Consider the following 24,392-nt stretch of genomic DNA (forward strand, 5'->3'; position numbering starts at 1 on the left):
GATCCAGGTGTAGGGTGAGAGGATTCTATGTGGGACAGTCTGAGTGCAGTGGGTGTCTAAGTGTGGGGGGATCTGGATGCACAGCAGGGGCAACTGGACTCAGTTGGGGCTTCCAGGTAAAAGTGGTTGGGGCTCAGCGGAGGGGTCTGAGTGTGGGGGTCTCAGCAGGGGGGGTCTGAGTGCTGGGGAAGTGGGGCTTGGTGGGGTGGCAGTCTGGGTGCAGCTAATTGCGGGTCAGCGGTGGGGGGGGTCTGGATGTAGGGGCTCACGGTGGTGCAGGGGGTGGGGCATCAGGGTGGGGGTTTGAGTGCAGGGAGCTCAGTGGGGGGTGGTCTGGGTGCAGGGGTGGGGGTCCGGAAGCAGGGGATCTGAGTGCATGGGGTCTCCAGATGCAGGGGTTGAGGTTCAGTGGGGTGGGGTTCAGATATGGAGGACTAGGGGGGTTCTGGGTGTATGGGGTGAGGCTTGGCAGGGGTGTATGGGTATTGGAGGTCCAGAAGCTCAGGGGTTGGGTGGATGGGTGAGCAGCTTTCCTTTCAGTGACCCCTCCCCCCGCAGCTGAGGAGTGATGGAGGCAGGAAGGAGGGGAGGATGCTGAGCTTCCTGTAGCTGGGGGAGGTTTCTGGGGATGGGTCTGGCACAGCCCCAGCCACTCCTTGCAGGGGAAGAGGAAGTCCCATGCTCTCCTGCCTCCAGCCCAGACAGGACTAGCAGCTGATCCCAGCTCACGGTAGGAACCACTGCCTGGAGTGTCCCCTGCCCTTTGGTAATTTATCTCTCCGCCGGCTGCTTTGGGTGCCTGAAAGATGTACCTGCACAGCTAGGGAGGGGCGCTCTTGCAGTTTGTGACTGCTCTTGCAGCTTCCCTTTGCTTCCCTATCAGAAAGTCATTTTTCTGTGGGGAAGCAAAGAAATCTGCAAGGGTCATGAATTCTGCGCACGCACAGACACAGACACCCCACAGGCCTACATGCTTCTCCTTTTGAGCTGTGCATGGCACTTTCTTTGCAATTGCTCCGTAATTCCTGAGCAAGTAGGGCTGCTTGTTGTCCATCAGAGAGGCTAATTTGTCTCCTCAAGAGCCTGCTGTGAAGGCACCATACAGAGCCCAGAGGGTCACTGGCCTTCTGTACTTTCTGGCATGCTGTACCTAACTTCTGTGGCAAGATTCCCCAATTTCTCAGCACAATTGGTTCTGCAGTATACTTGCTATTCTGTGCATAGGAAAATATTTGAAAAACAAGGAGGTGTATTGAATTATATGCAACAGTCCTGATTGTGACTCATTTGAATATTTACTAGACACTTCTATATGTGAACAGTTCTCTGTGCATTTCAAGCCACCTACTACTTTCTAGTTTGCTGCAGGATCCAGTATTGGCAGAATGCAAAAATTGGGGGTCTGGTTGAAAAACGTACAACCAGACTCCCTTTTGGTTTCTGGGAAGGTGTGCGTGAGAGGGTGGTGGCCTTTCTGGCTACAGTGAAAGGGTGAGGGAGGCCTCTGCTTCCTCTCTCTGTATGTTCTGGGAGAGTTGAGGGTAGCTTTGTGTGGGGAGGTAGAGGGAAGGAGCTGGGGCCCTGATTTGGGTTAAAGGAAAGGCAACCATGTGTGGGAATGGTAGGGCAAGGTATTGGGCCAAGTGGGGTTTAATAAATCTGTAGGGTACATATAACTGGAGCAGTGTTGGCAAGTTAGGCTTCCAGGATGATTATTTAATAACTTAATGAGAGGGGGAAAACTGGCCTGTAAAATTCAGGATTTGTTCTTCCTGTCAGAAGCCCAGCTGCTTGGGTAGTTACTTCTCATAGTTCAAACAATCTTATGCAGAGTGGGGGCATGTTCAAAGGAAACAGCTAGAATCTTCCTGTGAGTGGAAGGAAAAGGCAGACAAGGGGCATAACATGGTGCCTGACCAGAATGAAATTATCAGGCACCAACACAGGATTTGTGTGGCCGGGTGGAGATGCTAGAGCAGAGGTGGGCAAACTACTGTCCGTGGGCCACATCTGGCCCGTGGGACCCTGCTGCCCAGCCCCTGAGCTCCTGGCCTGGGAGGCTAGCCCCCAGGCCCTCCCCTGCTGTTCCCCCGCAGCCTCAGCTCACTGCGCCACCGGCGCAATGCTCTGGGCGACAGCTCAGCTGCACAGCCCGGGCCTGGCCCAATGCTCTGTGCTGCACCGTGGCATGGCTGGCTCCAGCCGGGCGGCACGGCTGCCTGTCCTGGTGCTCTGGGCTGTAGCGCCGCTGGCCGCCGGTGCACCAGGCAGTGCAGTAAGGGGGTAGGGAGCAGGGGGTTTGTATAGACGGCAGGGGAGTTTGGGGTGGTGGTCAGGGGGCGGGGGTGTGGATAGAGGGTCAGGCGGTCAGAGGGCGGGGAACAGGGGGGTTGATTGGGGGCAGGGGTCCCAGGGGGCAGTCAGGAAGGAGAGGGGGGTTGGATGGGGCAGCGGGGGGCAGTCAGGGGCGGGAGTTCCGGGGGCGGTCAGGGGACAGGGAGCAGGGGTAGTTGGATGGGGCAGGGGTCCCGGAGGGGGTGCAGTCAGGAATGAGAGGAGGGGTTAGATGGGGTGGCAGGGGGGTGGATGGGGCAGGAGTCCCTGGGGGGGGCGTCAGGGGGTGAGAAGCAGGAGGGGTCAGATAGGGGGCAGGGGCCGGGCCACGCCTGGCTGTTTGGGGAGGCACAGCCTCCCCTAACCAGCCCTCCATACAATTTTGGAAACCCGATGTGTCCCTCAGGCCAAAAAGTTTGCCTGCCCTTGTGCTAGAGGCACCTTACCCAGCTGGCCTAGTCTGTAGCCAATTCTGTGGCTTCAGAATCATAGAGATCAACAGAGCCTGCTGCAGTGGGCTCTAAATGTTACTATTGTTATTTATTATTTGTAGTGCAATAGTCCCCTAGAAGCCATGGTCATGGATTGGGGGGAGGGATAGCTCAGTGGTTTGAGCATTGGCCTGCTAAATCCAGGGTTGTGAGTTCAATCCTTGAGGGGGCCACTTAAGGATCTGGGGTAAAATCAGTACTTGGTCCTGCTAGTGAAGGCAGGGGGTTAGACTCAATGACCTTTCAAGGTCCCTTCCAGTTCTAAGAGCTAGGATATCTCCCATTAATTTAATTTTGTGCTAGGCACTATACACATATAACATAAATACAATGCCCCAAAGGCTTACAATCTCAGTGAAATCCTGGCTCCACTGAAATCAACAGGAGTTTTGCTGTTGACATCAGTGGAGCCAGGATTTCATCCTAGCTGCATACAACATAGATACAGGGGGAGCACAAGGTAACCTGTAAATGTAGTTAAATGTGTAATTTTATTCCAAAATACTTTGACAGGCTACAGCCTTTTGCTATTGCAATGTTTGATAAGGACCCAATCCTGAGGGCCTTACTTAGACAATCACACACTGAAATCAGTATATGTGTTTCCCTGACCAAGGAAGGAAGTTTTGTTCCTCATTGTCTGGTTTTGGAGAAGCAGAAAAGCAGATCATCTTTGCCCTTATGGTCCCTGTCTTCTGTCTGTCTAAGCTCTACAATGGAGCTGCCATTGATGCAAAATACTGTGGAAGCATGGGATAACGCCTGGATACTCTTTTTAATTGTGGCTGTGTTGTTTGAGTGTTACTAATGTGTGATTTCTCTTAGGCTGATGCAAATATCTCCACAGAGAGGTTTTAGCAAATGTGTTTCTTAATGTAATAGTGTCTGATACTAGGTTATTGCCCAGAGGTTAGTGGTGGGCTGCACTAATGGATGAACTTCACTCCTGCATTTGACAGATGATTAAAAAGTATTAATTATTCTGGGCCCAGGGCTATAAGCATATCCGTTTAAGAGCAGCAGAATGTGTACATTGTGCTTGTGTGGGTAACCTCATGGCAAATTTTGGACTCCACTTTGGATGTTTCTATCAAAATAAAGGCTTGACTGCCAACATGAATAGCTTTCTTTCTGTTCTGAAGAAATACAAGATGGAAAGAGTTATAGGATCCCACAGCTCTGTTTTTTTTTTTTTTTTTTTTTTGGTGTTCCCATACCAAGAGAGAGTAATATTTCTGCTGATGCAGTGTCTTCCGAGTGGTCTAGTGGTGTAGAATGCCACACATTTCACAGGAAAAGGGTGAATGATATCAAGCCATTGGAGCTGATAAGTAGTACATTGGCATCCTGCCACTAAAATATAAATACATTAAATGTACTAAAGGAAATGTTCAGTCTGTTGTTTAGAATTGGACATGCCCCAGTAAGGTAAATTTAATCTTCCTGAGGGTTGCTGTGTTACAGTCGAATGGGATATGCATTTATCTCGTTTCTGATCTTTCTGTCATTCAGGTCTTATATTATGGCATTTGAGATATGAAATGTTCTAGTTGGATCTAGGGATTGATGCTGGAAGGATATTCAAAGGGAGATGAAGGCGCTCAAGAGGCAGTGAGCACCTTGTAAGATCAGACTGTTCATCACCAAAATTTTCATTATCACACATTATTCATTAGGCACTAATTTGATGGCCCCACATCCCTTTTTATTAGAAATTTGCAAATAGAAAATGCACCTGGAAATGGTTGTTTGTAGAGGTTTGTTGGGAAAGGTTACATATATAATCATTTTAGCATTTTGCTTTGCATTCCCTTATGTTAGCATGATGAACTGAATTTTATATCTGTAGAACACTGTGCAGCTACTTAGAAAATATTCTGGCCCTGCTTCTGACCCTACTGAAATCAATGGCAAAACTCCCACTGATTTCATCGCAAGCAGAGGCTAGCACTGACCTAAAGCCCATTGAAGTAAATGGGAGTCTACATTGTCTTCCCTGGGCATTGAATCGGGCCATAAGAACTTGATCCTGCAGCATTAAATCACATGAGCAATCCCACAGAGGACTGTGGGACTACTCGCCTGCATAAGGATTACAGCATTTTACACACAGCTGTTAAAAAACATTCTGTAGCAGTTTAACTCCTCACTTGACTGTACAATAAAGGGAAAAGATAATGCAATAAAAAAAGAAAATGAAAAGAGGGCACACAGATTTCAAGCAGCTTGTAAAAATTATCACAGAGGATCAATCCATAATGCAAGTTCCTTTTTGTTAAAATGACACTTGCTGTATATTTCACAGATAGGAAAATGTTATTTTATTGAACTGAAAGATATATATGTTTCACCTAGCTATCACATCTTAAGTAATCAGCATTGGCTCTTAGAAGAAATCTGTAATTACTTTGAGCATGTCATTAGTTAGATGTAAAATGAATGATATTGCTTTGTTTTATTACCCTGTGATATAGCCATTGGTATCATAAATTCATTGACCTCATCTTAAATGATCAATCCTGTAAAACAGACTTGATACATTAATTCTTAATTGACATTTTTCTCCTCCAGTAATTTCCCCCCCTTTGAAGGATTGTTTTTCTCCATTTTTAGCATGATATTCTAGGATGTAATTTTACCAAGAGGTCACACACACTCCTCCCCCTCCCCACAAAGTATTTCAGATAGGCAGGTATCAGTTACCTTAACCTAAACACTTTGGGATGTTGCATAAAATCAGTTAGATAATTATGAGACATTGGTCCATCTAGAACGTTCACAGGAACAGAAATATTGCATCTAACTTTTGTGCCTTTAATTTTTTATCTGATGATAAAATATACTGAACGGGCTGTGATCAATGTGTGAGTGAGGCAGACTGGTTTGAGCATTTCTTGTACCTCAGTGAATGATTGAAAACAGGAGAAATCAGTAGAGAATTTCTAAGCAGGATTTCTAAATATTTTAGCAGAGAAAAGAAAATATTTGTTTAGCTGCAGGTGCCATAGGAACCCTTTGGAGACAAACAAATCAATACAGCAATAAAACACTGACATATTTCAGTGAACTCTTCAACTGATAACCAATAAAATTAAATGATTAGAAAGATGCCAGGAGTTTTCTGCCGTATTTTTTCTTTTAATCTGTTTAGCTAAAGTCACTGAGCTCTTCAGTAGAAAGATAAAAAAGCTTTTTTTTACCCCTTCCTATTTTTCTCAATTATTTCTTTGCCTACAGTCTTGAAGTCTTTAGGAGTAGATTGTTGCTTTACAATGTACCCTGAATAAGGGACAGCACATAGCTACACCATCCTAGGAGCAGACCAGTGAGGGAGTTGTGACGTGGAGTCCTGTTTTCTCCTTTGCTCCATTGGGTGGAGGAGGAAGTATTCTACTGCTGATCTAGATCAGTAGCAGATTACAACCCCTCTGCATTAGTAGGGTTACCATACGTCCGGTTTTTCCCGGACATGTCCGGCTTTTTGGTAATCAAACCCCTGTCCGGGGGGAATTGCCAAAAAGCCAAACATATCCGGGAAAAATACCGCCGGCCGGGCACTTCCCCTCCCGCAGCTGCTATGCTCCTCCCCTGACTCTTTGGCTCTGTTTAAGAGCCGAGCTGCCCAAGCGCTACCGGCTTCGGGCAGCCCCCATGCCTCCGGACCCTGAGCCGCCGGCCGGGCACTTCCCCTCCCGGGCTCCGGGGGCGCAGGGTCCGGAGGCATGGGGGCTGCCCGAAGCTGGTAGCGCTCGGGCAGCTTGGCGCTTACAGAGACCAGGAGTTCAGGGAGCACAGCAGCCGCCGGAGCCCGGGAGGGGAAGTGCCCGGCCGGGGGCGCAGGGTCCGGAGGCATGGGGGCTGACCGAAGCCGGTAGCGCTTGGGCAGCCCTTTTCGCATGGCTGGGAGGGAGGAGGGGGAGTTAAAGCGGGGACTTTGGGGAAGGGGCGAAGTTGGGGAGGGGCCGGGGTGGGAGAGGGGCGGGGCCAGGGCCCCGTGGAGTGTCCTCTTTTTTTATTTTTTAAATATGGTAACCCTAGCATTAGCTCAACTCTGCTGAGAAGTGTGTTGGGAGGAGAGAGAATCAATGTTCTCCTCACCTATCTCTGCAGGAGAGGGAGTAGTGCCTCCCCGTGCTGTAGCCCATGGGGAGTGTAGCCTGCCCAGGAGATTAAGGAGGCACCTTACTCCCTTACACCTAATTCTATACATGGAATGTGAATACCATTTTGGCTAACTCTACATCAAAAATTAACTTGGGCCAAATCCTGCAGGCGTTACTGAGGAAAAGCTTGAAGTGCAGACTCAGAGCCAAATCCTCTCTCCTTCCTGAAAAACTGTGAAAGGGCCAGAGAAGCCGCAGGTTCAGCGTGTGGGGTTTCACCGGATCATCCTGTTGGGGGACAGGGTTTGGCCCCAATGCTCGGCACTACTTCCCAGTCCCCATTTGCCCATTTGACACTATGGTTCCCTGAGCTTTTATATGCTTTTCCATGGCAGCTATTCCTGTTTGGGGGTGAGGAATGCCCATCCCAGCGAAGGAATCAGTACACTGTAGGAATCCCAGCTGCTCTGAGGAAATGGGGATAATGACCTATGTTGAGTCCATCCCTCAGCTCTCTCTTAGCAGCTATCTACCCCCTTCCCAGTAATCACAGCTCCCCATTCAGTACAAGGGATTTCTGGAGCTAGGGGGAAATTGTGGTTTGTGCCCAACTTTCTTCCCGCTTCAGAAACTTACCCCATTTTGTATCCACTGTGGGAATGTGAATAGGGCAAAATACAGCCAGATCCTCAGGTGGTGTAAATGAGTGTAACACTTTTGACTTCTATAGAGCTACACTGGTTTATACCGGCTGACAATCTGGCCTATTGATTTCCAGATTTCAGAGGTGTTTTAGTAGTCAAAGGATCATTTAGTGTAATACTTTTAACATCTTTGAGTCAGGATAAAAACCTAATGAGTGAATAAAAAGAGAGAGAGAGAGAGAGTGTGCAGGAGAAAAAGAAAGAGAGAAAAATGGTGACCAAAAAGAGATAACCAAATAGCTGCATAGTTAAAAAATAGTATAACAGTATATATATATGTATATATATGTGTGTATGTGTATATATATATGAATACTCTAAAATGTCACCACTGTTTATATTGAAAGAAAGCTGAGAGTTAAATGAGATGAGTAATCAAATGCCCGACATATGTTGTTTTGAATTGTTTATATGGCCAATAGTTATTAAAATTAATTATCTTTTTAAAGCTGCCATTTCACAGTGATATTCTTTTCTTTTATATGTATATACTGTATATGTAAAGACAGTCATCTTAAAAAAGCTGTTTGGAAAAGTAAGAATACACCCAATATAGTACTGTATTCTGACATGGTCAGAGGCTCAACATACTGATTATAGAGAGCGCTAAAATATCTGTGTATGGAATATTTTGAGAACTCAAGTACATGACAAAAAATGGTGGGAGGGCTTGTGTATGTAAAATTCTGTCAAAAAGTAAGGCACTGAAAAATCTGACATCTGTTTATCTGTTTATAGCTATGGCAAGATTACTCATATTAATTCTTGTTTAAAATGCCATATGAAGGAAAAGCATTTGTGCAAACAAGAATCATATTTGAATTGTAGATCATGTCTTCACCATCTGTGAGAGCTGTTGGTGTTGCAAAATTAATGTGTTAATGAAATCACAATAATTTCTCTGAAGTAATGGATTCTGAAGCCTAGAGTGACTATTTTTTGAACTTTGGTGTCTAGTGGTTTACAATTGGGAAAGCCTTTCACAGCTTAATTAGTTCTACAGCCTTACTTAAAAAAAAAAATTGTCGATGCCTTCACCACACCAGTCATAGCGCAGAAAAGAACAAAATGGAAAAAAGAAAAAAAAAAGCCCGTAATACTAACTTTTTGCTATAGTATTTGAAAAGTTGCTAAATAAGACTTCGTCTGCCAAGAAGTTTTACACAGAGTGACTAGTGAACAAGAGTGGGCAAACAGCTCAGAAAATAATTCCAGCTTGTCGAAACATCACAAGTTGGGAATATCTGAACCTTATACAGATTTCATGACTATTTCCAAGTTTCTATTTGGAATGCATAGCAAATGATGTATGGTGCTTTTGCTTTTTGATACCATTTAAAATACGTCTCCCTTTCCAACTTATTATCTAACACAGTTAATAATGTAAAATGTTACAAGGTGCTGTAGCTTAGCAGACGTTGTTTGCAGTCATTTTTGTGGAACTTTCTGGGATCCTTTTCAAATTGTTTCTTGATTGTATTTACTGTGTAGCAACTCAACATGTCAAAGAACACGTAGGTTATGTACCATGTAGGTACATAGTCACATACGCGTGCATGCGTGCGCGCACACACACACACACACAGGCAGATCTTCAGCTGGTTTAAGTTGTCATAGAAGCTATGTCTAAGAAGTCAGTGAAGCTATGCCAGTTTACAGCAGCTGAGGATCTCCTCCACAGTATGTATATATAATATTTAATGTACTGTATAAGACAGATTTAAGAATAGGAGGGCCATAAAAGTTTGGGACATTTAGTTCAGTTATATTCTGATTTTTAAAAAAAATGTAATTTTCACACAATGTTTCTAATTTGTCCCAGTTAGAGAAATAAATCAGATATTTAGAAAGCACTGAAAAATGACTATTAAAATTACATCAAAAAGAGAAGATCACTTTTCTTACCTGTTTTGATTTTGTTACTGTGTTGTAGGTATGTGACTGGTGTAAGCACATAAGACACACAAAAGAGTATCTGGATTTTGGGGACGGGGAACGAAGGCTTCAGTTCTGCAGTGCAAAATGTCTCAATCAGTACAAAATGGACATTTTCTACAAAGAGACACAGGCCAATCTTCCAGCTGGACTGTGCAGCACATTACATCCTCCAATCGAAAATAAAGCAGAAGGCACTGGGGTACAGCTGCTGACTCCAGATTCTTGGAATATACCGCTAGCAGATGCTCGGAGAAAGGCCCCATCCCCAGTGTCTGCAGCTGGCCAAATTCAAGGCCCTGGACCATCAGCGTCTACCACTGCCTCTCCATCTGACACTGCCAACTGCTCTGTCACTAAAATCCCCACGCCAGTTCCCAAACCTATTCCCATCAATGAGAATCCAAATATTCCACCAGTTTCTGTTCAGCCACCTGCTAGCATTGTGCCTCCAATTGGTGTCCCACCTCGAAGTCCTCCCATGGTGATGACAAACCGGGGGCCAGTTCCTCTGCCCATATTCATGGAACAGCAAATTATGCAGCAGATCCGTCCACCATTTATTCGAGGGCCGCCTCATCATGCCTCGAATCCTAACAGCCCTTTGTCCAATCCAATGATTCCTGGAATTGGTCCGCCACCAGGTGGTCCCAGAAATATGGGTCCCACCTCCAGCCCCATGCACAGGCCAATGCTATCACCTCATATTCATCCCCCAACAACACCTACCATGCCTGGCAATCCCCCCGGGTTACTACCGCCTCCCCCTCCAGGAGCTCCTTTACCTAGCCTTCCCTTTCCCCCTGTCAGCATGATGCCAAATGGTCCTATGCCTATGCCACAGATGATGAACTTTGGATTGCCATCTCTTGCCCCACTGGTGCCACCCCCAACCCTCTTAGTGCCATATCCTGTCATTGTTCCTTTGCCTGTACCTATCCCTATTCCCATTCCCATCCCTCACATCAATGATTCCAAGCCCCCCAATGGCTTCTCCAGCAATGGTGAAAACTTCATTCCAAGTACCTCCAGTGATGCAGCCGGGGCAAAGCCAACAAATAATTCTACATCCCCTAGAGATTCAAAGCAAGGGCCTTCTAAATCCTCCGACTCGTCACCTAGCTGTTCGGGCCAGTCCTTAAATCAAGCTCAAGTGGTTCAGGAGCATAGTAGAAATGAAGTTGTTGATTTGACTGTCAGACCTAGTAGTCCAATGAACAGTAAATTTAGTTTTTCCAGTGTACTACAGGGTCCACAGGATGGTGTGATAGACCTAACTGTAGGGCACAGGTCTAGGCTACACAATGTTATCCACAGGGCTTTACATGCTCAAGTTAAAGTTGAACGTGAACCTAACAGTGTTGTAAATTTGGCTTTTAGTAGCTCAGATAAAAGGAACTGCAGCAACTGCAGGGACAATTGCAGCCCAATTGAAACAAAAATGTTACCTTGCAGCGACCCAGCTCACTGCGGTCCTGTCTCACTGGCCTCTGGCACTTCAGGACTAGAAACTAGTGCAGCAGTTTGTAATGTCATTGTGAATGGCACAAAGAGCACAGAGGGTTCTAAGAACTCAGAACAATCCCCAGAGCAGAAAAAGCCTCAACCGCAAGAAGAGCCAGCAGTGAGTGAGTTGGAATCTGTTAAGGAAAACAACTGTGCATCAAACTGCCACCTAGAAGGAGAGGTTGGCAAGAAGATTGGGGAAGAGCCCCTCACTGGGGGAGACAAGCAAGACCCCAACCTTAACAACCCTGCAGATGAGGACCATGCATATGCTTTGCGGATGCTGCCCAAGACAGGTTGTGTGATCCAGCCTGTGCCAAAACCAGCAGAAAAGACTGCTATAGCACCGTGTATAATCTCAACGCCAATACTCAGCACAGGGCCAGAGGATCTGGAGCCACCATTGAAAAGGAGGTGTCTCCGAATTCGAAATCAGAATAAGTAAAGGTTTGTGTAACCACTACTGCCTTCTGTGTGAATAGAATGAATATCAGTGTTTTCAGGTATCAGTCAAACTCATATGGATATGGCTTTTGTAAACAAAGATAGAGATTCCAATTTATTAACAAAAAAAGAGAAAATATTATTTATGTTTTTAATATCGTCTTTGTCTTGTATCATCTTTGTATCTGTCAATCCTCCACCCATCGGCAGTGTCTTCAGCTTTGTGCTCACAGAACATTCCGTTGTGGTGCTGGCTGTGAAGTTCTTGTGTTGTGTATGTCTGAACTAGTGGATCTCTGCCTATCACAACTTCTAGGTCTGAGCAGTCAATCTGGTTTTAAATATTTAACCCAACTGGGTACCAGCAAGCCATGTCCTCATGACCACAGTGTTTAATTATTGTCATTTCCCCTCAGCAGAGCAGACCAACTCCACTGCTTGCTGCTAGTTCAGCACATGATTACTCATTGTTTTGGTTAACCACAATCATATTACTCCAACCTGCATTCAGAGTAACACACTGACTTCAAGCTGGCACTGTTGGAGTTAAAAGCAGTGTAGGCCCTCGCTATGGTCAAGAGTTCTTTCTTGAGATTTGCTCCAGTGGGTATCTGTGCTTAGACACCATCTCCTATTAGGGATCTTGCCATCTTGTCTCAGGTTAATAGGCAGTGATGTTTATGTCCTGGTGGGCTCTAGGATGTGGAACTCTGCTCCCTTACAGCCCAGACGCCTGTCTCAGTCCATCTCTCTCACTTTTAAAAGCATTTTAGCACTTTTTTTTTCAAATTTATATTTTTTATTATGGTCCCTGACTGAGGCCAGAGGGCTTTACTGCAATATAAATAATAAATAATAATTTCATCCCCCTGGGGTGAAACAGCAATCCAGAGGCAAAAAAGTTCTGCAACCCATTCCCTTCAACCCCCCAATTCACTGAGTCCTGGTGACAAAACAGTACCTTTATAAAAGTAATACTTTAATATATGTCTATTCTTGCTTCAACCGTGTGTGCACAAATGTAATTGCATGTCCTTAGATACATGAGATTGGAGAGGTTCTTTAAGAAAAAAAGGAGTGGTGGGTGTTACAAGAACCCATTCAGAAATCAGATACTGATGATTTGCCGGATATGGCTTGGTGACATGCCAAATTTTATTACAATCTGTAGAGTATTCCATAACCTCCAGTAAATCATATTTTGTGCTGTCCATTGTAGTGCAATAGTGACTCACAGAAGTTGCCATTAACAGCTCAGTATCCATTAACAATTAACATGTTGTGGTATCTGGGATACTGCAATATTCCTCTATGCTAATAATAGAGAATAAGTGCTTAATCACAGACACTGTGATGTGATAAATGCTAACTTTTTATATGGGGACCACTGTATTTACTGTTCTTGCTCTTACACCCTTGAATACAGAATGAGCTCTCTCTTTGCTCATACAGAGTACTTATTTACTTATTTTAATGTCCAGACTCGTTCAGTGAAATTGAACCCCTATCCTATGCTCCAGGCACACAGTGACATTTAAAAATACACTTATTAAATAGACTACACCTGTAAGTTTCTTAGACCAATAATTAACATATATAATAACCCAGAAGCTGAAAACATATTTAAGATCTTCCAGTTCCTCACAGCTAGGGAAAACAAATGGACCTTGCAGTATGCCTATTATATTACCTTGTTATTAAAGCATCAAGATCTTTGCTGCAAACACTGCTGTGCTATGCTCAGAGCTCATATCATAGTAAATACTGTTCAAGCCAAACTGTATAATCATACACACAACTATGCTTTATATCAGAACAGTGCTTTGATCTATAGGGAACACAGCTGTTTGACTATCTCCCTATTAATTATTATCAGACTAACCCATGCCTGTTGCATTAATCCCATTTACCCCAATCCGCAGTGTCTACACCATGTTTATACCTGAGCTCAATTCACTTTAGTTTAACATCAGTCAGACTACTGCACCTTCCACAATAGACACTCTAAGCTCAGAAAGCTCTGGCTTCATTCAGATGTTTGTTTGTGGTGCTGACACTATTGTATGTGACATAACTTTGCATATAATATTACACACAGAAACTGGACAATCTGAGCTCAGACAGACAGCACCCAAAAGACAAAAAAAGGATGATTTATGAGTCAGTTGTTGTTTCCCCCACTTCTTAAATTCATCAAGCATCAGCATGTCTAGCATTGAAAACTATCAATTCAATTACAGAATGAGTAATCATTTTTCTGTTCATAAAGATGTGTAGATATAGTTTGGTATTTCTTTGTCTCAGGGTATGGATTGTTTTTGTCACATATTTTACTGGTAGGTTTTCAGTTCCCAGGTGTCTACAGTGCCTCTAAGAGTTGTGTGTAATAGCACAGAAAATGGTTAATGGTCTCCTGTGACTTAAAAGAAAAAAGTTGCACAAAAGAAATGCAAAGGCAGAATCTTTATGTATTTCCAAGGAAAGAGCATAGCCCGAAAATACCCTATAGAAGAAAATGATGTGAATAGTCATCTCCCTCCAAATGACGCCATGGTCTCTGTGAAATGCCAGTGGGTGGTAACCCACACAAACCTGATACTGGTTTGAGATGAACCCTTGAAATGATTTGGTTACTTTGCTTCACATAGAACCCAATAATGGGGCTAACTCTCCTTTGCCACTGCAAATAAAAAGACAGCAATCCCAGGTGGGGTGATGTCAGGTCTATGGCAGATCCCCAGTCTCATTCCCCCCCACCCCCGCCTCCAGCGTCAAGAAGCCCCTCTGTGAACATTCCACAGGGATGATGTTCTGTGGGTACAGAGTGGTTGAGCATGGAGATACAAAACATTGCTGCCCAGCCTCCAACCCCTTGCCCCATGGGCAATCACTGAATATGTTACTGTTGATACCATCACCTTTAGCTTAATTCTTCCTCCTCACTATGAATCCTGACTCCTCAGCAACAGATGACAGTGGGACTGGGGGTGGCCATGGCAATTCAGCTCCTCCAGAAGGCATGCTACCAAAGGCCTGGAGGATACTGCTTTCATGGCTATGTTTAACTTGAATAGCACTGTTGGATTTAAAAGGAGGATAGGCCCCGAAAATATTTGCAACCAACTTCTTGAGCTTTGTTCTGATAGGTGTCTGTGGGTGTGAACAGAAGGCAATTCTGAGGCATATGGTCTCTGTCCTAATGACCCTAGCCACAAGCTCTTTTGCCCAACCCCCCTACCTGTTCCATGGTGAGGGTAGAGATAAAAAACCCCTCCCTTGGCAATGGGATGAGGAAACTCCACACGTACAGACCAACACACTCAGCTTCCCGGTCCCCGTGCAGGAATAAGCTACACGGGGGAGGATTTGGTCCCTCATTTTTGATGACCTGGGCCCTGGCAATTTAATTATTATGCTGGTCCCAGAATCTCATTAACTTGTTAGAAGAAACAGTCCTGAAAGTTCTCTCTCCCTCTGGCTCCCCTAATTGGGAAATCTGAACATATGTGACATAATATGTAACTTTTCCTGAATTTAGTTTCCTATCAAATTGTATTAATTGAGGGAAATGATCCAGATCCATCCATGCTAGAGTTCTGGGCAGGCAGATAGAATCTAAGGAATAGCAACATAGATGGCTGTAAAAAGGAATCAGTGCAAGTGCGACCTTTTGGGGCCAGGAGCCAGACTCTAGATTATATAATGTACTTGATTATTGGAAATGCTAATCAGCAACATAATCCTCCATGTTAAAGTTTAGCCTCTCCATCAGGATGTAGACTGTCAAGCTGATCTAGCTTGATGCAATTCAAGCAACCAGCTAAAAAGCCTCAGTGCCAGCTCCACAGTGCGAGAAAGGCATGCAGCTCGTGAGAGGAATATCTTCCTGGGTGTAATTGTTTCAGTTTGAATGGCGTGAGCTTTCTAAAATTAGCAGTGTTAGTATTGGCCGCATGCACATAGGACATCCAGGCAGGATCATTTTAACCCTACAGTTTCAGTGTAAGTAGTTTTTAAGGTGAACAATGCTACAGACCATTTGCGCGCATAGGTGCAGGAAGCTGAGGTGGGGGATTCTTACTCCCTGCAAGCAGAATAGCTTTGTAGCTCTACAGGAAGAGCAAAGAGCAGGCCTACTAGCCCATGCACCATGTCCCCATGGGCTCACAGTCTGCTGAGTAGGACATATGCTTAGTCCTGCAGCTGGCTAGTGCATATGCTGTGGTCATAAAGACACACATGATGCAGAATGCTTCTTTTCAGGGCCGAAATCATATGTATCCCACTGTGAAATCCCCTCCTCTCCCTCTGGCCCAGCACAAGAAATCCTGCTGTGGGAGTTGGGATTCTTGAGGCAGAGAACATATCATTAACCTTTCTTCTGTCTGACAGTTTTCTATGACGCCCTCACTGTAGCATCTCTGTGTAGCTACCAGCATCCTGTTCTCCCCTCAATGCACTGACCATGATAGGATTGGGCCCTACATGTCTAAACAAAAACATATTTTATATATTTACATGGTTCATGCTAGTTATCTTTGTTGACACAGCACTAAAGGCCAGATTCACAGCTGGGGTAAACTGATGTATCTCTACTGGTTTCAATGGAGCTATGGTGATTTACATCGGTTTAGAAACTGGCTCCATATTTTTAACACAGGCGAAAGCTGTTCCAAAAATAACTCCTATACCTGACATCTTATGAACCTGACTTTTGCCAGTCGTTCTGGGGGAGACTGTTCACATTACAAACACATACATGTTTGCCTGGAATTGAAGTTCAGTCCTCAAGAAATGCCTGATACTTACAGCGATCTTACATTTGTGAATCACCATGGCAGATAGCACTCAGATATATTAAATTAAAGGAGAGTTTCCCAGAGAAATGATTCTCTAAGTGGTGACGTACTTGGTATTAGATTTCAGTTCCCACATCTTAGGGTACGATTCCACATCTATCAGGGATCGATTTATTGCGTCTAGTGTAGACACCATAAATCGATCCCCGATCGCTCTGCTGTCGACTCCTGTACGCCACCGCAGCGAGAGGCAGAAGCGGAGTCGACGGGGCAGCGTATCTTAGGTCAGTCCCCCACCAGGGTAGACCAGACCTAGACTGTCAGGCTTTGAGTGCACTAAATTCAGCCTGCATGGGAGTAAAGTAGCAGACCATGGTCCAGACCCTCAGTTGTTGTAGATCAGCATAGATCTATTGAAGTCAAAGGACTTGTGCTGATTTATACCAGCTGAGGATCTGGTCCTTTTACTCTTCCACAGAATCTACTGCCATAGACCACAATTTTCAAACATAAAACCATGCTTTTGAATGCATATTTTTAGCCACCTACGTAAAAATGACCTGATTTCCAAAGGTGCCAAGCACCTGCACCTCCTTTCATACAAATTACAGCTCCTCAGCTGGTGTAAACTGTCATTGCTCCCACTGAGCTAGAACAATTAACGCAGGCAGAGGTTCTGGGCCATGGAGATTTAAGGCTACTTGTGATCTTCAAATATTTCATGACTGGGACCACTGACTTCAATGGGGTTTCCCCAAAGACTACTTTGGCCGCTACAGATGTAATTGTCCTCTGTGACTTTTGTGAGAAGGAGCTTATTTAAAAAAAACAAAACAAACACCACATCCAAAGCATGCACTAAGCCGATATGACCCCCTATGCACCACATGTGAAATGTGGGCATCCCATGGAAAAAGAAGAAAATCCATACTCTTTTTAGGAAAGAGAAAACCAATGACTTGATCCTGCAAACCCTTGCTCATGTGAGTAGGCCTTATCCAGATGGATTGTAATGGGGTTACTCACGTAAATGATTCTGATATCAGGCCCCAAAGAAATAAACATTTTGAGACATTTAGGACCTGATTATCCTCCCATTTACATCAATTATATCAATTCCATTCCGTGGAGTTGGTGTAAAATGGTTATGAAAGGAGAATCAAACTCCTCATTTTGTCATTTACTCCTGTACTATTTGGATATAAGGTTTCTGTATCACAGGGAAAGTCTGGAAAAAATCACAGCTCATGCTCAAATGCAGAAATCAGAACAGGCAGCTGTTCTGCAATACATTTATGGATCTTTACCACAACAACTGAAGGCTCTTGCAGAAACATCATCAGAAATTACGAAGTTATTATTGCCTTCATATGCAGGGGGAGAGACTAAAACAACTATTGAAAATGTCCATGCAAAAATCCTGACCTATGGGGAGAGCTGGCCCTAAGAGCTCACATTATTGTTAGGAGTGCCTCCCAAAAATCCTGAACTTGGGTTGAAAACCAGAAGAAATAGTTGGGCAAGAGATGAACATAATTAAACAAGGAGCACTAGGATTTAGGAAAATCTATTTTAAAATGCAAATGCACATAAAAAGCAGATAGAAGATTCATGTGAAGTAGCAATAATGTCTTCCCAGATTCCTGACCTGGAAGGTGTTGAACTCACTATGACAGAGTCCCATTGACATCTAAACTGCCAGGTGACTCTCCTTGTCTATCGTTAGGCCCCATCCAGCAAAGCATTAAAGTTAAACGCATTCTTAACTGCTTTACCGGATCCAAGCCTTGCTACTCAGTTGTGCTCCTCATTGTACATCAGGTCATTTGTGTTCTTTTGATAGTGAACTATGTTATACCCATGTGAAAAGAGCTTGGGGTTGGGAGTGTATTTGCTGATCCTATGAAAGGAACAAATCAAGTGAACATGGAATCGGTACAGAGCCAGCAAATATAAAACATTTGCTTCCAAAAAAAAAGCGTATTAAATCTATGGACCCCATCCTGCGAGAGGCTGAGCACCCTCAGCTCCCACTGCCTCCTGTGAGAGTTGAGGGTCTCAGCAGTTTACGAGTAGGCCCCATCTCGGTCTCATTTGCATGGATTTGCTTCCCCAGACATAGTTTTGGTATTTGAAAAGAATGGTATTCCTGTACAACATGTGTCTCAATTTGTAATAATATCCTTCCTGCAGCTGGCTTAGTTTTCCAAGTGTTTCTAAAATGTTACTGTCTTAAATTTGAGCCAACCTACAACAACAAATTATCTAGACGCAAAGTGGCTGAACTGCATTTGTTGGAAGAACACCCCCACCCCCGCTGCATTTCATCTTCCAGTCCTTGTTTTGGACATTCAAACTGTGTAATATAATCATCCTCTATGGAAGCACATTTTTTTTAAAGTTGTGGAAATTGGGTGGTGTAGAAGGAAACAACTATCTGGTTCAGATTTCTTTGCAAAGTTCTGCAGCCCATCAACAACGTATTGATATTTTAAACCTATGTTTAAAGCAATTTTCAGCTATTTATTTGGAGCCCTTGTGGCTAACTGTAAATCTTTATATTATTATGATTTGTTGCATGCTCATGCTTCAAATATTTATACTCTTTTATGATCCACTTGAGCTGCCCTTTTTAAGTACTTTATCCAAAACCCCCTTTCCCACAGGAATTCTGTAATCTAGTGATGTCCGAATACTGATATAGAAGAAGAGATACATGATGAGGTCACTACAGACTTGAATGCTGTCCCCAACTTTCTGAGTTCAATTAAAATGCAAATTTTGCATGATACGGCAGTAGTTTACCAATTACTGCTGAACCAGCAATAAAAATATTGTCTCTATATTTGTAGAAAAGTTTAAACAATGGCAAACTGCAACAATTACTGCTAGTTTAAACTGTTACCAATAATCACAAGGGGCACTCTAAAGCCGCTGACACTGCACCTGTGAAATGTTCCAGCTATAAGTTATTTGCTCCATACATTCTTGATTGTTATCCCCTCCTCTAACATAATCTGCAAGACTTTTTGGTCACTTTTTGAGACTCTATCCTGTACCCATTAAACTCAATACGTCTAATTCTGTTCTCAGGATTTGATCCTGCATGACTGAAATGAATCAGAGCTTTACCGACACTAGTGGGAGATGGACCAGGCCCTTACATTGGTATAAATCAGGAAAAACTCCACTAAAGTCAGCATAAAACCAGAGAGAGATCAGAATCGGGCCCCCTGGTTGCAGCCTCAGGGTTTTGATTACAATGGGGCTGATTCCTCAAACACATGCCTGTGGAAGTAGGCCTTACACAGACAGGTAGTCCCATTGGCTTCAGGGTGGCAAGAGTTTGCAGGATCAAGACCTAAAAGTCTTTGTTGTGGCTGCTGCATTTTGATTTGCGTTTTTAATATTAAGAAATCCAAAACATTAGTTTTTTAAAATGTCTTTTTTAATATAACCCAAGATCATATAATTTGTGTAAATGGAGTCAGAAATGGTAACATTTGTACAGAAGCAGTAAACAAGTCAACAAACCCGGAACACTTCCGCAGGACTTTTCAAGCATTAACTAAGGAACCTTCACAACAGCCCAGCCACATAACTCAGGATTATTGCCCCATTTTACAGACAGGGAATCTGAAGCAGAGGGGCAGATTCTGATCTCATTTACATTGTTGTGACTTGACTGACTTCACACCCAGCTACCAGCTTCTGTGCCACTCCATGTATAATATTTTATGCAAATGGGCTAGAGGCAGCTAACATATTTGCAAATAATTTACATATGACCCTAAACTTCAGTTTAGGGTCAACACACCCATCCCGGAGCACGGGGCAGGGTGCTATGTGCACAAAACTTGCAGATGTAGCTAGCGTGGGTGTATGGGTGTGTGCTAGCGGGTGCCTGGGGAGGGAGCTTAGTGGGGATGTCTGGGAGGCAGCTGGGGGCACTCCCTAGCCCCTTCTCCTCACCTTCTGCCTGCTGCTGCCTCTTCCCACTGCTGCTGCCAGCTGCTCCTCCTTGCTCCTTTTCCACTTGGCTCCAGCAGGGAAAACAGCCTGAGGGGAGGCAGAGAGTCAGCGTGCTCAGCCCTGGCGCCACAGCAGCTCCTGGAGGCCAAAACCGGCAATAGCAGGCCAGTCCTGCTCAACCCATCAGGTTTCAGCAGAGCTGGGGGAATGCTCCACATTGCTGCCAAATGTGGCAGGGTTGCGATAGAAGCGTGACTCTTGGCAGCCTTGCTTTAGTGCTGTGACATCAAACAACCTCAGTGTAAACAAGAACAGAGCCTGGCCCAGACAGGTTAAGTGATTTGCTGTAAGCCCCAGAATGAGTCAGTCTTAGAGCGGAGATTAGAAGTGCAGAGTTCCTCTGCTCATACCCTGGCCTAGCTTTTATGCATACTGGCTTATGTGTTCCTCAATGTCACCAGAGTATAAACCAGAGGGCCCCCTTTTCAGTGATATCAGTGGAAGATGGTGCCATGGGGAGTGGGGAGGCCACAAATGCTGATTTTTTTAAAGTAAAACTGAAAATGTTGTGGAGCTTCATTAATCTTTTGATCATGATCTGCAGAGTGTTAAAATCTGAAAGACTTTAAAATGTCTGTGAAATTACACAAAAAATGTATTAAATGAGAACTGGCTAAGAGGAAAAGATTTTGCTTGTTTGTAGGAGACAGGGTTATTAATGTGAGAGGGTAGGAACACAAATTGTTATGTGGAGTGGATTTGCCTCAGCACAAAAAACTTATTCAAGGCCTTACACACTGTGAAACTCTGTTTTAAGGATTTAAGTGAGACATGGGAATGGGATGAATTTTACCCTAGTAGTGCACCAAGGAATGAACAACAACTGTAAGGGTGGGGGGGTGTGCGGGGGACAGGAAGGGACATCAGACATAAGCAACAATCATTTTTGAACTAGCCATAGTTCATCGGCATTGATAGAAGTAGGTAGTAATGAATGTAAATATAAATCAGAAGTTAGGAATCGTAGAAAATTGAATAAGGGAAGCAAAGGGACACAAGAAGAAATCTAACGCCAGCAGAGTTAAGGACATTAAGGAGTTTTTTAAGTATATTAGGGAAAAGAAGAATCCTAACAATAATATTGGTCCATGGGAAAATGATAGAATTATCAATAATGCAGAAAAGGCAGAAGTGTTCAATAAATATTTCTGTTCTGTATTTGGGGAAAAATAGATGATGTACTCATATCATATGATAACACTTTCCATTCTGCTAGTATCTCAGAAGGATGTTAAACAGAAGCTACTAAAATTAGACATTTTTAAATCAGGAGGTCTAGATGACTTGCATCCAGAATGTGAAAAGAAGCTGGCTGATGGGTTCACTGGACCGTTAATGTTAATTTTCAGTAAGTCTTGGAACTCTGGGGAAGTTCCAGAAGACTGGAAGTTAATGTTGTGCCAATATTTAAAAAGGGTAAACACAATGACCTAGATAATTACAGGCCTGTGAGGCTGACATTGATCCCAGGAAATGTAATGGAGCAGCTGATATGGGACTCGATTAATAAAGAATTAAAGGAGGGTAATATAATGAATGCCAATCAATGTGGGTTTATGGAAAATAGATCCTGTCAAACTAACTTGATATCTTTTTTTGATGAGATTACAAGTTTGGTTGATAGAGATGTATAATAGACATCTGTAGGGCATTTAACTTGGTACTGCATGCCATTTTGTTTTAAAAAACTAGAAAGATATAAACAAACATGGCACACATTAACTGGATTGAAAACTGGCTAAATGATAGGTCTCAACATATAATTGTAAACTGGGAATCATCATTGAACAGGTATGTTTCCAGTGAGGTCCCGTGGGGATCAGTTCTTGGCCCTATGACATTTAACATTTTTATTAATGACCTTGAAGAAAAAATAAAATCATCACTAATAAAGTTTGCAAATGACACAAAAATTGGAGGAATGGTAAATAATTTAGAGAACAGGTCACTGATAAAGAGCGATCTGGATCGTTTGGTAAGTTGGGAGCAAGCAAGCAATATGCATTTTAATATGGCTAAATGTAAATGTATAAATCAAGCAACAAAGAATGTAGGCCATACTTAGGCAATGGGGAACTCCATCCTGGGAAGCAGTGACTGTAAAAAAGATCTGGGGGTCTTGGTGGATACTCAGCTGAAAATGAGCTCCCAATGTGACACTGTGGTCAAAAGGGCAAATGTGGTCCTTGAATGCATAAACAGGGGAATCTTGAGTAGGGTAGAGAAGTCATTCTACCTCTGTATTTGGCACTGGTGCAGCTGCTGCTGGAATACTGTGTTCAGTTCTGGTGACCAGAATTCAAGAAGGATGTTGGTAAATTGGAGAGGGTTCAGAGAAGAGCCACAAAAGTGATTAAAGGATTAGAAAAGTTGCCTTATGGCGATAGACTCAAAGAGCTCCATCTAGTTAGCTTAACGAAGAGAGGGCTAAGAGATAACTTGATTACAGTCTGGAAGTTGGAACTAGACAAATTCAGACAGGAAGTAAGACCGTAATTCTTTAACGTTCAGAGTAATTAACCATTGGAACAATTTATCAAGTATCATGGTGGATTCTCCATCACTGACGATTTTAAAATCAGGATTGGGTGTTTTTCTAAAAGATCTGCTTTAGGTGTTATTTTGGGGAAGTTTGAAGGCCTGTGTTATACAGGAGTTCAGTCTAGATGATCACAATAATTGCATATGCCCTTGCAATCTATGAATCTTGGCTGAAATCTGTGTGTCTGCCCTCCTGATCTTAATAACACAAAACCATGAGGGAGCGCAGAAGTGAAAAGAAATGCACTTCAGCAAGATCAGGCAAGAAGCTGATCGCTGATGTTAAAAATGTTTAACGTTTAAAAAATAATTGCTCCCTGCCAGGGCACAGACTGCCCAATGGACTCAATCACAGTCCTAAATAGGGAGCAGAAATGCCCTGCCCCATGGATGTGGAACAAATTAAAAAATAATAACCTAAAGCTGACCCTTTACTTTATGGGGTGACAGTCACACCATACTCAACCCCCACTCCATGGAACCAAACACAGGGCCAATTTCTGCTCACTAATGCACACACGTGAATCTGTTCTCATTGGCTTTAAAGGAGAGCTACATATGCATTCAGGGCTCAATATTTATGAAGGTCCCATTGTGCTTGGGGCCGCGTGTGTGTAGGATATAAGGGGGAGAAGAGATTCCATTTATTCTCTCCTTATGTTCCCTTACCTCACCTGGAGCTGGGAGCCATGTCTATAACATCCATACAGTGTGGTCCTATCTGTCTTTGTGCTGCAGTAGTCACAGCTGCTCCTTAGAACCAGATCAGAGCAAAAACCAAAGCAATAAAAAAGGGTAACAAGTGCTATTGCTAGGTAGACAAATTTTCAAAAGTTGCTCCAGATTTTGAGTACCTCCATTTTTGGATGTTCAGCTTGCTTTTCAGAGATGCCAAAGGCCCACAAAATTCCCATGACAGCATATTCTTGTTCAGCTTTGAGGTGCTATTCAGCACATGACCTGACTCAGTGTAGAAAAGAGAGGAGCCTCCATCCCCACTCTCCTTTCTTTGGGTGGGGTGAGGGGCTCAGAGCAAGATGCTATTGTTCATCCTGCACCTGCCCCCAGCCTCTTTTCTTTTCACAGAGCAACATGTGTGACTTTTTGGCAAAAGATTCTATTTTTTCTTTCCCTCTCCTTTACCTGTTGTGTTCCTGGTTTTATCTGCTCTTCCTTTCCCTCTTTTGTGTGGTAGGAATTTCTCCTCCTTATACTTGGATTGTCGTTCCTGTATGAAAGGTGTAAAGCCCAGGAGTGCTGTTAAGAGTGGCCAATGGTCTCACCTGCCAGCTCGGCTGCTACCTGTGGCACCTGTGGGTGGGATTTCTCTCCGATTGCTCTTCCATAGGACTTGCTCTCTGGTACATTTGGAAGCCCTGCAACCCTCGCCTCCTGTTAACTCCCAAGTTCCAGTCCAGACCGAGGGACTCTGTGGGTTTCATTTGCTCCATTTTTGCCAATGATTTAGTTGACTTGTGACATACAGGAGTACTAGTAAAAGCC

The 24,392-nt window shown here is 43.8% G+C and overlaps 1 protein-coding gene across 5 annotated transcripts in view; it reads left to right on the top strand.

The window, feature by feature from the left end:
* SOBP (sine oculis binding protein homolog) overlaps nt 1-24,392 on the top strand; it is a 152,021-nt gene that overhangs the window by 105,444 nt on the left and 22,185 nt on the right. For 4 of the 5 annotated variants that reach the window (XM_065588308.1, XM_005287672.5, XM_065588310.1 and 1 more), the window contains one exon: nt 9,566-11,520. In XM_065588308.1, the coding sequence (XP_065444380.1) occupies nt 9,566-11,518 (1,953 nt within the window). In that variant the 3' untranslated portion in view covers nt 11,519-11,520. Of the gene's footprint in view, nt 1-9,565; nt 11,655-24,392 lie in introns of those variants that run through there. The other variant, XM_042857667.2, reaches the window with a different exon arrangement.

The sequence above is a fragment of the Chrysemys picta genome, chromosome 3 (genome assembly GCF_011386835.1).
Source record: "Chrysemys picta bellii isolate R12L10 chromosome 3, ASM1138683v2, whole genome shotgun sequence".
Classification (NCBI taxonomy): domain Eukaryota; kingdom Metazoa; phylum Chordata; order Testudines; family Emydidae; genus Chrysemys; species Chrysemys picta.